This window comes from Mustelus asterias, chromosome 9 (genome assembly GCF_964213995.1).
Source record: "Mustelus asterias chromosome 9, sMusAst1.hap1.1, whole genome shotgun sequence".
Classification (NCBI taxonomy): Eukaryota; Metazoa; Chordata; class Chondrichthyes; order Carcharhiniformes; family Triakidae; genus Mustelus; species Mustelus asterias.
In genome coordinates, this window is record NC_135809.1 from 36,134,195 (window position 1) to 36,152,079 (window position 17,885).

The 17,885-nt window shown below is 45.5% G+C and overlaps 1 protein-coding gene across 1 annotated transcript in view; it reads left to right on the forward strand.

The window, feature by feature from the left end:
* Positions 1-17,885, forward strand: part of LOC144499057 (sodium- and chloride-dependent GABA transporter 2-like) — a 74,673-nt gene that overhangs the window by 34,239 nt on the left and 22,549 nt on the right. The window contains exons 9-11 of the mRNA XM_078221113.1: positions 3,993-4,125; positions 14,664-14,798; positions 17,349-17,452. Of these exons, the coding sequence (XP_078077239.1) occupies positions 3,993-4,125; positions 14,664-14,798; positions 17,349-17,452 (372 nt within the window). The remainder of the gene's footprint in view (positions 1-3,992; positions 4,126-14,663; positions 14,799-17,348; positions 17,453-17,885) is intronic.

Genomic DNA, 17,885 nt, shown 5'->3' on the forward strand with positions numbered 1-17,885 from the left:
CTATGTTCTATGACATAGGAGCGGAAGTAAGGCCATTCGGCCCATCGAGTCCACTCCACCATTCAATCATGGTTGATTTCAACTCCATTTACCCGCTCTCTCCCCATAGCCCTTAATTCCTCGAGAAATCAAGAATTTATCAATTTCTGTCTTGAAGACGCTCAACGTCTCGGCCTCCACAGCCCTCTGTGGCAATGAATTCCACAGACCTACCACTCTCTGGCTGAAGAAATTTCTCCTCATCTCTGTTCTAAAGTGACTCCCTTTTATTCTAAGGCTGTGCCCCCGCGTCCTAGTCTCCCCTGTTAATGGAAACAACTTCCCTACGTCCATCCTATCTAAGCCGTTCATTATCTTGTAAGTCTCTATCAGATCTCCCCTCAACCTCCTAAACTCCAATGAATATAATCCCACGATCCTCAGACGTTCACCGTATGTCAGGCCTACCATTCCTGGGATCATCCGTGTGAATCTCCGCTGGACCCGCTCCAGTGCCAGTATGTCCTTCCTGAGGTGTGGGGCCCATAATTGCTCACAGTATTCCAAATGGGGCCTAACCAGTGCTTTATAAAGCCTCAGAAGTACATCCCTGCTTTTGTATTCCAAGCCTCTTGAGATAAATGACAACATTACATTTGCTTTCTTAATTACGGACTCAACCTGCAAGTTTACCTTTAGAGAATCCTGGACTAGGACTCCCAAGTCCCTTTGCACTTTAGCATTATGAATTTTGTCACCGTTTAGAAAATAGTCCATGCCTCTATTCTTTTTTCCAAAGTGCACGACCTCGCACTTGCCCACGTTGAATTTCATCAGCCACTTCTTGGACCACTCTCCTAAACTGTCTAAATCTTTCTGCAGCCTCCCCACCTCCTCAATACTACCTGCCCCTCCACCTATCTTTGTATCATCGGCAAACTTGGCCAGAATGCCCCCAGTCCCGTCGTCTAGATCGTTAATATATAAAGAGAACAGCTGTGGCCCCAACACTGAACCCTGCGGGACACCACTTGTCACCGGTTGCCATTCTGAGAAAGAACCTTTTATCCCAACTCTCTGCCTTCTGTCTGACAGCCAATCGTCAATCCATGTTAGTACCTTGCCTCGAATACCATGGGCCCTTATTTTACTCAGCAGTCTCCCGTGAGGCACCTTGTCAAAGGCCTTTTGGAAGTCAAGATAGATAACATCCATTGGCTCTCCTTGGTCTAACCTATTTGTTATCTCTTCAAAGAACTCTAACAGGTTTGTCAGGCACGACCTCCCCTTACTAAATCCATGCTGACTTGTCCTAATCCGACCCTGCACTTCCAAGAATTTAGAAATCTCATCCTTAACGATGGATTCTAGAATTTTGCCAACAACTGAGGTTAGGCTAATTGGCCTATAATTTTCCATCTTTTTTCTTGTTCCCTTCTTGAACAGTGGGGTTACAACAGCGATTTTCCAATCCTCTGGGACTTTCCCTGACTCCAGTGACTTTTGAAAGATCATAACTAACGCCTCCACTATTTCTTCAGCTATCTCCTTTAAAACTCTAGGATGTAGCCCATCTGGGCCCGGAGATTTATCAATTTTCAGACCTTTTAGTTTCTCTAGCACTTTCTCCTTTGCTAGAGAAACTAAAAGGTCTGAAAATTGATAAATCTTCACAAGCATCGGTGCACCCACCCTTCCCAGAAGCATCAGGCTGTGACCCCCACCATACAAAAGTGGAACCCTCTAATGTGACTCCCCGGAAGGCCACCCTGGTACAGCCAGCCTGGCATTGCCACCCTGGAACTGCCACCCTAGCACTGCCAGGTTGGCACTGATGCCTATGCCAGAGGGCAGTGTCAGATCATGTCCCTCACTACCTGGAGGCCATGCTTACCTCCGGCGTGGTCATTACATCTGGCATTTGTTTTTGAAAACTAGTCGAGATCCATGCCAGCATGACGTCAAATCCTGTTTTTGGCCCCTTGCAAGATTTAGCAGCCATTACAGGATTTGAAGTGATTTGAGTGTTAATTTCATGAAAATGTCTATTTGTTTCCCTGGGCACATTGTGAGCAGCAGTGACAAAATGGCAGACCTGAAAAAAAAATGACAGCCATTAGTGAATTCCTAATCCCTACTCCCATCCTGAATTGGCAAAGATTCTTTGGTACAGATAATCAGCTGGCGAAATTACTCCTTAACCTCGCACAAGTTATTGGACCCTTCCAGCAGCTATTACAAAAAACGCCCAAGCATGGTTTTGGAATGCATATTACGAGAAGGCATTTCAAACAATTAAGGAAATGCTACTTTCTCCAGATATTTTAGCTCATTACGACTGACCACAATTGTAGCTGAGGCCTTCTCTATGGATATGGCCTTTCTCAAGAACAGCCAGTGAGTGTCATAGACCAGTTTATTATTATGTATCTCAGGCATTGTCTGATACTGAGAGGAGGTACATGCTCATAAAGAAAGAGGCTCTTGCTGTCACATGGGCTTGTGAGAGGTTCTTAGATTAACTCTTCAGTTTAGTAGTCATCATAAAGTTAGGTCACACCTTTTGCTTACTTAATAAAAAAAACTCGCCGGAATGCCCACAAGAATCCAGGGACTCTTTTTGAGATTAATGTCCACAGCTGCAAAGAACAGCAGGCACATTGTCCGAGCCACCGTTGACCATTCCTACACCACAAGATGTCAACCACATTAATGAGGTTGAGTCATATTCTCAGTTAGTTGTAACACAATTGCTGGCAAGCTCAAAATAGCTGCAAGAGCCTCATCATGCACAGATACAGGAATGCATCGATATGCATATTACCCTGCATGTCAGGTTGGACACAGCAGTGTCCCAGTGGTAATGTAATGAAAACCTGCTTTGAGAAAAGGAAACACTTTACGATGGTGGCTGCTTTGCTGGTATATGAAGAGAGGCTGGTAACTCTGGTCTCATTCTGGCCACAGAGATGTGGGAAAGAATACAACAGGTTCACATGGATACAAAATACAGAATACAGGCTTAGTCTACTGTGTGGAGGCTGCAAATATGGACATCTATATGTGATTTCTCAGTGCCTGGTGTGCTCAGTGCAGAGACCAGAACCAAGGAAACTCCTTACCTTAACTCAATTCCCATCTATACCATGGCAATGTCTGGGAATGGATCTGCTAATGTTTAATGGTAAATCTTCATTGATTATTCATCCAAGGGTATTGAGAACAAATGTCTATGACCGCTGAAACAGTCATTCAGGCTTTAAAGGAAATCTTTGCATTACATAGCCTTCTGGACCAGGTTGTCTCTCATAGCGGTCAACCAGCAACTGATTCACACACTTCACAGCTAACTATGGGTTTGTGCATCTCACAAATTCCCTGAGATCGGGGAGGCAGTGGCGTGATGGTATTGTCACTGGACTAGTGAGCCAGAGACCCAGAACAAGATCCAGACAATCAAGTCTGCTCCACCATTTAATGCGATCATGACTGATCTGATATAATCCTCACCCTTCACTTTCTCACCTTATCCACATAACCCTTGATTCCGTGACTGACTAGCCAGACATTGAGTCAGAAATGAATACAGAACCAGATCCTGGAGAGTTGTGAAGCTTTCTGACAGATGGAATCTGTGATATCAGAGATTTGAAGGGAGATGGGGTAGTGTGTAAATATGGATGAAAAAAATGTTGACGAAGGCTTGGGGGTGGGGGGTGGGAGAGTTGTACTAAGGATTGTAAGGGTTAATGTGCGGAACTGTGTAAGTAGCGCCTCCCATAATGATGAGTTAAGGGAACATATGATTTGGAGAGGAGGGGAGCATGTTCATAGCTTCGACAGAGTAACATCTGGTCATGGGTGGCTGTACATAGTTCAGTTATACAAAATAAACCAGTTATTGTCTGACTGTATCAATGCCTCGGTAATCATTCCGAAGCTAGACTGATAAACATGCAACCTTATTAACAAAGAAACAACTGTAATTCTTCCATGTGGTTTTTCATGCATAGGAAACGTGTCCTGAGGTTGTCGGATGGAATTGGGCATGTAGGTACTATCCACTGGCAGGTAGCACTGTGTCAACTTCTGATGTGGATTACCTGCTTCTTCTGTATCTGGAAGGGAGTTAAGACAACTGGCAAGGTAAGGGGCTAATTTAATTAAACCCCTTTAAAGAAAGGCAGAGAGGCAGCAGGAATGAAGTATTTTTCTGTGAGGGCAGAATTATACAGGGTAGTTTCTTTAAACTAGATTTTATATGTGAAGAGAGAAAGGGAATCACATTGTTTTGCAAATTATTAAATATTTTGCATCATGTTTTTTCATTTGATCAGTCACTGAAGCTGTGCACAGAAGTTCTGGCTGCTGTTGCTGATAGGATTTCCTCGGTCCTTCCTTTTCATCTAAGGATGTAGGTGATGAATAGATCCAAATATTCCAAAGAATTTGGGACAAAAGGCTGGGATAGGGAAGGGGACCATTGCTGTCGATCTTTTGAGTGTGGTGGAAGGTGTATTGTGGGGTGGCAGTGACACTCCAAGGTGCTCCTGTGAGGAAAATGTGGCAGCAGCTGACATGAGTTAAAGTTTAAGTATTTGTGTCACAAGTAGGCTTACACCAACAGTGCAATAAGGTTACTGTGAAAATCCCCTAGTCGCCACACACTGGCACCTGTTCAGGTACAATGAGGGAGAATTTAGCATGGTCAATGCATCTAACCTGCACATCTTTTAGACTGTGGGAGGAAACCGGAGCATCCCCACACAGACACGTACAAATGTGAATGTACAGAGAATGTACAAACTCCACACAGACAGTGCCCCAAGCCGGAAATCGAACCCAGGTCCCTGGCACTGTGAGGCAGCAGTGCTAACCACTGTGCCACCGTGCCGCCAGGTTGGGCTCTCCATTTGGGAAGGTTTATTTTAAATCCATACCTTTGTGGTTGCAGCCAGCAGAGGTCCCTTTAAGCATGAGCTTAACCTCGACAACATTTAAACTTTGTTTTCCTGAACCCAGCTGTGTTCAGGGAAACACAATATTTCAACGGGGTCTTCAAATAGATGTTACGCCTGTTATTTGAATAAATGGAGGACTTGTCTCTTTCAGGCCTGGTTGCTATATGCCTGTTTTTTTGCTTAGTCTGTGGTGGGTGTTGTTGTCTGTGGTGGGTGGTGTAGTTCCAACACAAAAAGAATGTTCACTTCCTACCTGTCATATTGGAGACTTAGGAGGCCATTAATGTCTGAAAAACAGGTGCAGCACAATTATATTTCTGGGTTCTTTATTTTGATGAATGTTCAAAACTATGTTTTGAAAAATTATTCACACTGTAGTCAAGTTAATATACATATATAAAATCTCACTCTATGCAGCTTCAAGGATTTACCACTGAATAACAAGCAACAATTTCATCTATCCAGAGTATCTACATTAAAGATCTGATTTAAAGCTATGTTATGAAGGTCCTTATTAAAGGTCAATGTCCAAGAATATCTTTTATCACCGCATGTGAGTCAAATTTTGGGGAGATGGCGAGCGGATTCTCCGACCTCGCCGACAGTTGCGATTCGCCGACCCTGCTGCAGTGAATGGGGATTTAGGTGATTGTCAGATTCATTCACGTTGGCAGCAGATTTGTGACAGCTCCCATTTGCAGTAACATACATGGTCTGTAATGGATGTTAATGGAGTTACAACCTTTTCTGCTGGTTGGTTTCCTGGTGTCACTGCCACCCCACAATACACCTTCCACCACACTCCTTGATGGCAACATGTGTTTAGCCTATGATATCCTGGAGCCGAGGGAAGCCAGCCAGCAATGCAAGTCTCTACACTCTCTTGTGTTGACTGCTATAGATGAATGGAAAAGGAACCCAGTCAAGCTGGATCTTCATTTCCCAAATGGTCATGTGACTATCTTCTAGGGCCTGATTATCTTTTGGGATTTGTAGCTTTTCCAGCTCTCTTGAATCTGACACAATGAAAGGGGGTGGGTGTAGAAGATGGTGCCTTCTGGTGGAATTCCACCTGCTGTCTCTGTCTTGAACTTACTGTAGGAACACTGGGGTTTCTATCCAGAAAAATATACATCAAGGCACTCCTCAACTGCCTTGTTTTAATGCTCCATCATAGAATGATTTGCTGCTAGATTTCAGAGTGAATAGTGACTATGTTAAGTTATTTATCAGTTTCACAAGTCGGCTTACATTAACGTTGCAATGAAGTTACTGTGAAAATCGCCTAGTCGCCACACTCCGGCACCTGTTTGAGTACACTGAGGGATAATTTAGCATGGCCAACGTACAAAACCAGCACGTCATTCGGACTGTGGGAGGAAACCTGAGCACCCAGAGGAAACCCACACAGACACGACGAGAACGTGCAGACTCCACGCAGACAGTGACCCAAGCCAGGAATCAAACCCAGGTCCCTGGTACTGTGATTGAGCAGTGCTAACCACTGTGCTACCATGCCACCATGGTTCACCCAATGGTATTCCAATGGTTTGGACTGAATTTGGATTTGCCTTACTGGCTCTCAGTGACGATACACACAAGCTACAGCATGTCCCTTTCTTGTCATAAGCATGAAGGAGCAAGTGCAAAATCAAAACTTGAAGTTAAACATTGAGTATACAAGTAGTTTAATATAAATGGATACAGTGAAGGTCATCCAACAGTCTGAATAACACACAAGCAATAAACAGCTACTTAGTAAAATGAGTAATAGAGGTTCTAAGTGCAATTCAGCCATGTCACTGTAATTCAACATTAACCGAACACTGATTACTGAATTATCATGTGGCAACTACAAATTGGTGAGATTAAGTGACTATATTGCTGAAAAGGTAACAGTAACAGGTGGCCAGCCTATTGGCTTATGTCAAATGTTGGTTGTTAGAAATGTTTCCAGAGAAGGTACAAACCATCTTTATGAACAGTATAGTTAAGCCAACCTTCTCCCTTCTCTCTGTTGCCGATAAGTATTGAGTCAATGAGCCTTTTCAGCAGCATTAGCTGTTTTCACTTGATGCTCCTTCAGCGAGCTTCCTTCGTTAAAGTTTATTTATTAGTCATAAGTAGGCCTACATTAACATTGCAATGAAATTACTGTGAAAATCCCCTAGTCACCACACTCCGACATCTGTTCATGTACACTGAGGGAGAATTTAGCATGCCCAATCCACCTAACCAGCACATCTTTTGAACTGTGGGAGGAAACCTGAGCACCCAGAGGAAACCCACAGGGAGGCACAGGGAGAACGTGCAGACTCCGCACAGGCAGTGACCCAAACTGGGGATTGAACCCTGATCCCTGGTGCTGTGAGGCAGCAGGGCTAACCACTGATCCACCGTTCTCTCACCTTCCTTGATCTAGTGTAGGTTTGTGACACTTTTAGCTCTGCCCATATCTGGGTGGTGTGGCATTCCCTACCACTTCTATAATGTTTTCTCTCTATCCTGAATATATGTTGTTCTTGTAAAGGTGTCTTTTGACACCTACTAGGTAATATCCACTTACAGAAAAGACCTGAGAACACATGAGAACCTTTTCCTACCTAACAATAGAGAAGCTACATCTGAGAATCTAAGTGAGATTATTTCTTCTAATTGCTCTATTACTGACTAGACGTGTCAAACACTCATAAAGAAAAAAAAATTCCTTCAAATGCTCAATCACAGTGACAGAAAAGAAAAGTAATTGTTTGTAATTTGGTATAAACTACAGTTGGCAGAGCTATATAATATATATCTTCTGTCATTGTCTTTATCATGCATAGATGGAAGGTTCTAAACAAAACCTTGGCAATGTTGCAATGGAAAGTTGAATTCACATCTCCACACCTCCATTCTAACTACCAATCCAGAGCTGAAACCACTGATTATCATTGCTTCCTCTTCCTAGTGTTAAATATTGGGTGGTGGCATGTGTTACTCTCTCATTGGCCTGCTAACCCCTGCTACTGTGTGTTATTTGCTCCTGCGGAGGAAATGAATAGTAATTGGCTTCTGCAGTTTCTAGATTCTGCAGAGGATTTATGGGATTGACATTAGTAATCATAGAAAGTTTACAGCACAGAAAGGGGCCATTTGGCCCATCATGTCTGCGCTGGGCAAGAATCAAGTCATCCAGCCTAATCCCACTTTCCAGCATTTGATCTGTGACACTCCAGGTTACAGCAGTTTAGGAGCATGTTTAGGTACCTTTTAAATGATTTGAGGGTTTCTGTCTCTACGTTTTTCAGGCAGTGAGTTCCAGACCCCCAAAACCTCTGGGTGAAAATAATTTCCTAATTTCCTCTCTAATTATTTCACCAATCACTTTAATCCACGACCTCTAGTCATTGACTCCTCTGTTGATATAAATAGGTCCTTCCCATGCACTTTATCCTGGCACCTGATAATTTTATACATCTCAATCAAATCTACCCCGAGCCTCCTCTGCTCCAACCCCAGACTATTCAATCTTCCCTCATGGCTTCAATTTTCCAGTACTGGCAACATTCTTGTAAATCTCCTCTGTACCCTCTCTAATGCAATTACATCCCTTCTGTAATGAGGTGACCAGAGCTGCACACAGTATTCAGGTTGTGGCCTAACTAATGTCTTATACAGTTTCAGCACAATCTCCCTGCTCTTATATTCTATACCTCGGGTATAAAAGGAAAAGGATTCCATGTGCCTTCTTAACCATTTATCGACCCATCCTGCTACAGTCAGAGATCTGTGGGCATTAATTCCAGATTCCTCATGTCTCCTTAACTGTAATATTTACATTGTCCCACTCTTTTATGGCTACCAAAACCAGTCCGCACATGTGCACTGGTCTATGCATGTATAGAGAACCATGACGTTACTATGCTGTACACAGACTGCCAGAAAGCTTTCTTCTTCTGTCAGTTTGAGCTAGTGGGGTGATGTGTGTAAGTCAATCAGAGCTGTGCGTGCGGGACTAAGTGAATCATGTGTGGTTGTAGCAGTCTGGCACCTTCTGAATGAAGACATCGTTGTTACTAACCGAGGTTCGCTGTCAGACTGTGAGTGGGTTCCACCACTGAAACGGTGCCCGGGGTAATGGCCCACTGCATTTTTCAGTGGCCTCCTCTCGTTTGGGGAGCTATATGGTAAACGTTGTTAGGCACAGTGTGAGATTTCTTTTACTTGTTTGGAGACAGGGGCAGGAATTCTCTGACTGTTCGTGCCCCACCACCGCTGCCAGCGAGGATGGAGAATTTGGGGCTCAGCCAAATCTCTGTTCACTGCAGCGGGACCAGAGAATCCCACTGACGTGAACGGCTGGGACTTGTCTGGCGTTTTCTCAGTGTCAGCATTTGCTTAAAATATCTTTCAAACTTCATGGGAAAACATCTGCGACGAATTCACCGGCTGGTCCCGCCGGTCAATTGGTGTGGTGAGCCGGTCAGATCGAGCGAGGGGCAAAAAATCAGGTTAAAGGTGCAAAGTGATTTCAATATTCATTACATAACTTAAATGTAATTAGTGAGTTCCGGATACGAGTGTGCGGGCTCACTTGCCCTTACCTGCTCACTGGTCAGAGTTGTACCAAGAGTAATCTTCCAATAGCTAAAAATTATTGAAGCCACATGTAATAAGTGACAAAATCAAAGTGAAGTGCCAGAAAGCCAAAACTCACTTCAATAAAGCAGTCAAATCATTGCCAGAGTTGAAGAGCGAGTCAGGGAACAAACGTTCAATGCATTCAACAAAATACTGTTCATTTGGCAACTTGGGGCCCATGTAAAGCAGTCATCACCTTAATTATACACAGAGAAAGTGAATGACTAGATATATCATTGCTCCTTCACAGCAAACAGCTGAGGATGAAGTGTTGATTTTGCCAACTAATAAGGAACAGAACAACTATCAGTCCCAGAAGTTCCCAACAGTGGTTAGTACTGCGTCCTCACAGCAACAGGGACCCGGGTTTGATTCCAGCCTTGGATGACTATCTGTGTGGAATTTCCACATTCTCCCCATGTCCGCCTAGGTTTCCTCCGGGTTCTCCGGTTTCCTCCCACAGTCCAAAGATGTGCAGGTTAGGTGGATTGGCCATGCTAAATTGCCCCGTAAGTGTCCTAAGTTGTATAGGTTAGGGGGATTAGCAGGGTAAACATGTGGGATTACGGGAAAGGGGCTGGGTGGGATGTTCTATCGGAGAGTCGGTGTGAATGAGATGGGCTGAATGGCCCCCTGCTGTAAGGATGCTATGAAATGCAATGGAGCAGCAGCAACACTCACCATGGCAACAATATTCACCACCAATCCTCCTGCATACCATTGCAAGACCTGAAAGCTAGAAAGATTGTGTGTGCAATATTTATGCAGAGACAGACGAGAAACAGATTTTTGTTCTTGGGTGATGGCTTTCTTTACTGACTGTGTAAATGGGTAACTTACAGCTGCAAATGATAGTGTGTGCAATGTGTCTTTTTCTTGTTATGAAAAGGGGGCTGTTTGGAGAAATGCCTTTGTGCACTTTTTGCTTGTGTTCTGTGGCTTGCCATATGTAACCTCTGATATCATTCTGTTGTGAGTAAAGCATTCAGGGAGAAGCCATTTTGCCCATCGCATGGAATATTAACCGCCGAGATTGCAGGAGTCCAGGAAGGTGGCTCACCAACACCTTCTCAAGTGCAATTAGGAATCGGAAATAAATGCTAATCACTCAAACCAACTCTGCTGGACAGGACATGTTGTTTTTGTATGCCTGACACCAGCCTCCCAAAGTAATGTTGTACATGGAATTCAGTCTAAGCAGCAAACATTCAGGAACACAATGGAAATTCTTTAGGAATGTCTTCAAAGCATTCAAACATTTCAATAAATTCATGTTAGTCTGTGCCTTGTGACCAATCAAAATGGAGAAGGTTCATACGGGAAGGTGCCAAATATTTGTTGTGAATACATAGAGGTGAATTCAGGACTTTAGAGAGAGAGCACAAACCTTTCAACAACTCATCTTCCTGATCCACCAAACATGTCCTTCTGCAGAGTCTGCAAATTGCACATTGGATATAGCAGAACCCATCTAACCTGAGTGGAGGCAAGTCATCCTCTATCTCCAGGTACAGCCTAAGAAGACTTTACCATTTCAACACCCGCTTCTATATCAGCCTCGACTTTAGTATAATGCTCCTCATACCCAAAGGTGGTATACATTCTCAGCTGGGCCCTTTCAACAAGTGCTCTTTCAGGAAAGACAGGATTTCCATTAGTGCCCTTGAATTGTCAGACCCTGTGCTTATTTTTCAATACATTCAGCAACGCTTCATTAGAAGCCCCAGCATAGGTTTATAGGCACTTTCAAGGCAGATCTCAAATAGTGCTCCTCAAATGCTTCTTCACACCTTCCAAGTGCAAATAAGGGGGAGGTGCAAATCTAGTAGGATTTCTCCACTTATGTTGGCTGCAAGAAACTCCTCTACAGTAGTGATGCAATAGCAGGCAACTACAGCCCACCCATATTAATCACCCAATGTGAATGAGAAGAAAATAATTTTCTGAGAGTCTATATCCTTTCTTGCCTTATCTCTGCCCACAACACCAGGTTAAAATCCAGCAGGTTTATTTGGAATCACAAGCTTTCGGGGCGCTGCTCTTTCATCAGGTGAGTTTTTTCAACTCAGGTGAGTTGAAAAAACTGGATGAAGGAGCAGTGCTCCAGAAGCTTGTGATTCCAAATATACCTGTGGGACTTTAACCTGGTGTTGTGAGACTTCTTACTGTGCCCACCCTAGTCCAACACCGGCATCTCCACATCTTATCTCTGTCCAGCAGAGGAGCTGTTTGGAATTCCCACAAGGGTTTGGGTTAGGGATCAACTCAGAAATTGCCAGGCCAATTTTGTCCATCCAATTATTAATTTATAAAGAAGGCCCAGTGACCTTGAAACCTATTCAAAGGAGATTCCAGCAATATCCTCATGCAAGTATCTAGCACTAGAGATTCTAAATTCCAATCAGACATCAGAGACATACTTACACTGGCATTGGCACCAACCAAAATGTTTACAGTCAGATGACCCTCTGATGATGTTTCATACTCAGTGAGTGTCGGCATAGAGGTCAGCACCAAAGCATGTGTCTGGAAATGTTTAGGTCCATTGGGTGGAATTTTACGGCTGCTTTACGCCTGTTTTGCAGTGGGAAAATTTTGTAACATTGGGCGTAAAGCGGCAAGCGCGAATGGCATCAGTTTCGCGCTTGTCGCGATTTTACGACACTCGGATTTCCGGCGCGATCAGCGTGTCGCCAGAAATGGGTGATTATTTTATTTAGATTTATGTGTTTGTTAATTTCAATGTGTTTAGTGAGCCCAGCGCCTAATCGTCCGGGCTCACTTGCCTTAATTGCCTCGCCGGGAAAGGGTCACTCCGGCAAGGAAAACATTTGCTCTCCATGCACGGGGAACAGTCGTGTTGGCCTCGCCAGTGGAACCAGAAGCCATTGAGACCCCCCGGGGAGGCGAAGTGCAAGGTGGGGTGCCTCTTGGGCAATGCCAGACTGCCAGTGCCACCCTGGCACCAGGGCAATGCCAGCCTGGCATCTGGGCCACTGGGCACCTGTACAATGCCCACTGGGCAGAGCCAGGGGTGGGGCCAATGGGGGGCCAGGGCCTGTTAGAAGGCAGTGCCGGGGGTGGGGCCAAAGGGGGATGGGGTCTGTTTTGGCAGTGGAGCAAATGGGGGCAGGGACTGTGCGAGCTGGGACCAATGAGGGGAGGGGAGTCTGCTGCTACTCTGCATGCGATCAGTGTAGGAGTGAGGGGGTCCCACTGCCAATCTGCATGAGATCGGCAGGGGAAGGAGGGGGCCCACAATCGGTGGGGGAGGGAGGAGTGGGGGAGCCGTGATTGGTGGGGGAGGGAGGGGGGCTGCAATCAGTGGGGGAGGGAGGGGGGGCTGCAATCAGTGGGGGAGGGAGGGGAGCTGCAATCGATCTGGGTGGCGAGGGGACGGCGGGGGCGTGGTAGGGTTGCATCTCGGGCTGCGGGCCCCTGAGATTGCGAGGCTGGGGGGGATGCTGGTTGAGGCTGCCTGCAGTAGCAGGGGTCTGACAGCTCTCTCTCTCTCTGTCTGTCAGACTCCTATTACTGATAAAGTGCATGTGCAGCATCAGAGGTCTGCACATGCGCAATACCTCCCTCAAAGGCTGTCTGGCAAGTTAAACCCCATCCACAGCCTCTCTAGCTAGAAATGGACTCACCCACCTTTTTAGAGACAGAGAGCCCGATTTTACCATTGAAACAGGCGCGAAAACTTGGTAAAGTCGGACGTGAGGCGATTAATGCGATACGTGCCCGCGTCTGTGCTGATGCCCACTTTAACAAGGCCCAAAAATGGCCGCTATCCGAACCATTTAAATTGACTTAATAAGCTGGACGCCCAATCTTACCAGCATTTCTCCCTTTATCATTGTGTTCACCCATCCAGATTCAGCACGAAACAGACATGTTCGGCAAAGGTCTGTTTTGGCCGCTCCAGCTTCTGAAGAGGTAAGTTCAGAGCTTCCAAGGGCTCTCTAACTCAGATCGGTGGTGGGGGGGGAGGAAGAGGGAAGCCCAATCATTATTTGGTGGGCGAGGGATGGAGGAGACAGGCCTGATCATTCTCTGGTGGGGGGGGGGGGGAGGTGGGGCAGGGGGGAGGCGGGGGGAGGGAGGCCAGATGGTTCTCTGGTGGGGAGGGAGGAGGAAGGAGTCCAGATGGTTCTCTGGTGGGGAGGGAGGAGGAAGGAGTCCAGATGGTTCTCTGGTGGAGGGGAGGGGGGGGGGGGGCGTGGAGGAGGGAGGCGGGCCAGGTCGTTCACTGGTGGGCGGGCGGGGGTGGGGGGGGGGGGGGGCTGCCACTCTGTGGGCGATCGGTGGGGGCCATGATGTGGAGTTGCCGGCGTTGGACTGTAAGTGGTCTCACAACACCAGGTTGAAGCCCAACAGGTATATTAGGTAGCACGAGCTTTCGGAGCGTCACTCACCTGATGAAGAAGCGATGCTCTGAAAGCTTGTGCTACCAAATAAATCTGTTGGACTTTAACCTGGAGTTGTGAGACCACTTACTGATCGGTGGGGGGGAAGGGGGGGACCGCTGTCACTCTGCGGGTGATCAGTGGGGCGGGAAGGGGGGCAGGGAGCCATGATCAGTCTGGGTAGCAAGGGGTGATGGGTGGATAAGAGGGTGGGGTGATGTCTTTGGGGACCTTCGCTCCCGCTTTTTGCTCCCGAGCCGCTTTATCCACTTTCTGTGGCCCGGGAGCGATGTGACAGGGGCGCGTTTCTCAATTTTGTTTTTCACTGCGCATGCGCAGATCAAAGTTTCGATTGGAGCTGCAGCATTTCGGGTGTATTAAGCCCCGCCCACAATGCGATTCAGAGGTGTGATTTTTTTTTTCAGGCTAAGTGCGTATGGGGTGCGTCTGAGAGCAGTTTTCCAATTCGGATCTGAATTGCGCCCAGATTCAGCACTTAGAATCAAAATGGTAAAATCGGGCTCAGAGTGCATAAGATTGGGTGTGAAAACTGGCACAGAAAATGGATCTGGAGCTCTCGCATTTTCAAACTAGTTGGACACTTCAAAAAAATCTTGTAAAATTCCACCCATTGTGTTTGGCCATAGCTGCATCCAGCACCAATTTATTTTCTGTGGTTTATTTTCTTTTTCAGGTTGTCTATTTCACTGCTACCTTTCCCTACGTGATGCTTACTGTCCTTCTAATCAGAGGGTTGACATTGCCGGGGGCTGCTGAAGGAATAAAGTTTTATTTGTACCCAGATATGTCCAGGCTGGCTGACCCTCAGGTAAATGGATCAGTGTAAAACCTAGCTGTTATCACATAACTGTTTGTGCCAGTTTGCTGCTCATAATTGTTCTGTCATGTTACTTGCACGACACTTAGATAAAACCTCAGTGGCTGCAAAATGCTTTGGGGCATCTGCTGGTCATGAAAACATCATCTAGGTATAAGTCTTTCCTTCTTTTAGATGCATTTAAGTTTTCTTAAAAGAGTTGCAGCACCTGCAGTATATTTTTACATCATTCTGTGTGCAATACCATAATCTCTGAGTAATGAGATGTCTCCTCAAGAACTATTCCACAGTCCAGGAACACAGATCTTTGTTCGGTCTACTCGCTCCACACTCCAAACATTGACTGCCCACTCAGGGCGGTTCCCAACCAGCTCACCCCACACCCCAGGTCACATGAGCCATTCCCTTAAAGGAGATATGCCCCGACATACAAAACAATAACATGGACTAAACAATGTCCAGGGTAAACCCCAGGTGGGAATATATGGAAAACTAGAATTTTTCATTGATTGTTGGTTATTCCCATTAACGTGCAGATGACAATACAAAGACAAAAGCCTTGATTTCCTGGTTGTCCATAAGCTCAGCTCATAGTTGGTGCCAAATTCTCTATGTTCCCCAACGATTCTATCCTGCCTTTCAATCATTGGCTGTAGTTGAACTAGTTTTATAGAATCTCAATAACCCGCTGAACCCTGAACGGGGCTATATCCAATATCCACCTACCTCCACCTTCATTAAGAGGAGCAAGAGTTCAGAAGGGCAATGGCCACAGTTGGATCCATAAAGTAGAGAGAAAGCGAGAGAGAAAAAGAGACAAGAATGTGTGCAGCAGAGAGACATGTGTGGAATCTTTCGGTTCTACCAGCGGTGAAAGCTTAGTGGGCGAGGCCAATTTGTTGGGAGATCAATAATCAGTTTCTCGATCATGGGATGAACTGTTGGAATTCTGTTCTCTGGACTGTAAAGTTGGGTTAAAGGCAGGTTGAGTTTCCCGCCAAACAATGTTGGGAAGTCTTTTAGCATGTATTTGCAAGTTATGCAGGTTCATTAAAAGGCCAGTTCGCTGGAATTAAATTCCCCTCCAGTGAGAAATTAGAATGTTCACACTTATAACTGTGTGCAACTGGTTAGGTAGACATTTCTCTGTGACAGTGAGTTGCCACAGCATTGTCCTGTTTGGGGCGTGTCAGTAAAAGCCATCTCATGCTTCATACTTGGCAGCATCAGTGGGAGTTACGTGGAGGATGACCACAGAAGGGAGGAAGATTTAGTGGGGAAGGGTGGAGCAGTGGCTGGGCAAAGGCAGGAAAGATAATGCAGGATGTTCAGATGCTCTCTAAATGTGGCATCCGAATCTATTATGTAAGAATGAAGCAGGTGACTTCCTGCCTCCTATTGCTGCCCAAATTGGTGAACTGAACAGCGCAAGGTCATGCATTGTCAGTCGTCATATCCCCCAGCAGAAATCACCTCCATGCCACGGAACTTAGACACCAAAATGGAAGATTCCGACTATCAGCTCTGAAATCCTTCGGACACAAACTCTGCTGCCTCACAATGCCAGGGACCTGGCTTCAATTCTGGTCCTGGGTCACTGTCTGTGCGGAGTTTGCACGTTCTCCCCTTGTCTGCATGGGTTTCCTCCGGGTGCTCCGGTTTCCTCCCGCAGTTCAAAGATGTGCTAGTTATGTTGATTAGCCATTAAATTAACCCTAATGTCAGGGGGACTAGCAGGGTCAATTTGTGGGGTTACGGGAATTGGGCCTGGGTGGGATTGTGGTCGGTGCAGAGGCTCGATGGGCCGAATAGTTTCCTTCTGCACTGTAGGGCACTGTAGGGCAATTTAGCATGGCCTGTAGGGCATTTAGCATGCACTGTAGGGCACTGTAGGGCAATTTAGCATGGCCTGTAGGGCATTTAGCATGCACTGTAGGGCACTGTAGGGCAATTTAGCATGGCCAATCCACCTCATCCACATATCTTTGGATTGTAGGAGGAAACCAAAGCACCCGGAGTAAACCCACGCAGACACTGGGAGAATGTGCAAACTCCACACAGATAGTCACCCAGGGCTGGAACTGAACCCAGGGTCCCTGGCACTGTGAGGCAGCAGTGCTAACCACTGTGCCACCATGCCCACCTATTGAAACCAAAAGCGCCCATACATGCAAACACCTTTGTATAACATGAATGTAACTGGAGTTTTACCCCTTTCTGACACAAAAACACTAAATTAAACTCAATCTATACCTTATTTCTAATATTCAACAATAAAAACGTAGATCACTTAAACTACCTCTTCTTGCTGACAATACTTTCTGTATACTGGAATGACCCTTTGAAACAAAGATGAGAGAAACTTTGCTTACATTTCACTAGTTCTTGCATCAGATCCAGATCCACTGCAAAAGTTAGTTTCATCAAGAACTTTATTATTTACAAGCATTATTGAATTGATGCAAATGTGCATTTATTTGTTAATGTAAATAAAGCTGATTATTACTATATATATGGTCACTTCTTCTTTGTCTTCATCAGGTATGGATGGATGCTGGTACCCAGATCTTCTTTACCTTTGCTGTCTGTCTGGGTACCCTCGTTTGCTTGGGAAGCTACAATGGCTTCAATAATAATTGTTACAGGTATTCTGCTACTTGTCAGAGTTGGTTTAGCTCAGTTGGTTGGACAGTTGGTTAGTGATGCAGAGTGATGCCAACAGCATGGGTTCAATTCTTGGAGTGGCTGAGGTTATATTTATGCCTTCTCAACCTTGCCCCTCACAATGTGTGGTGATCCTCAGGTTAAATCACCACCGGTCACTGCCTATGGTCATCTGCGCCTATGGTGATTCTACCTGAATATCATCCTCTTCTAATGTTTCTTGATCTGTTCTGAGAGTTTAATTCAAAACATGTTCTGAGATTAATTCCACCCCACTGTTTCTGCTTCACGAAAACCTCAGCCATTCCCTCATGTTAATATTGTGAAAAGAAACATTATCATTATTATTCTCAATCCAATTCTACTACAAAGTTGCTCTTTGTAAAGCTACAGAGGTTCTCTGATTTTGTTCTT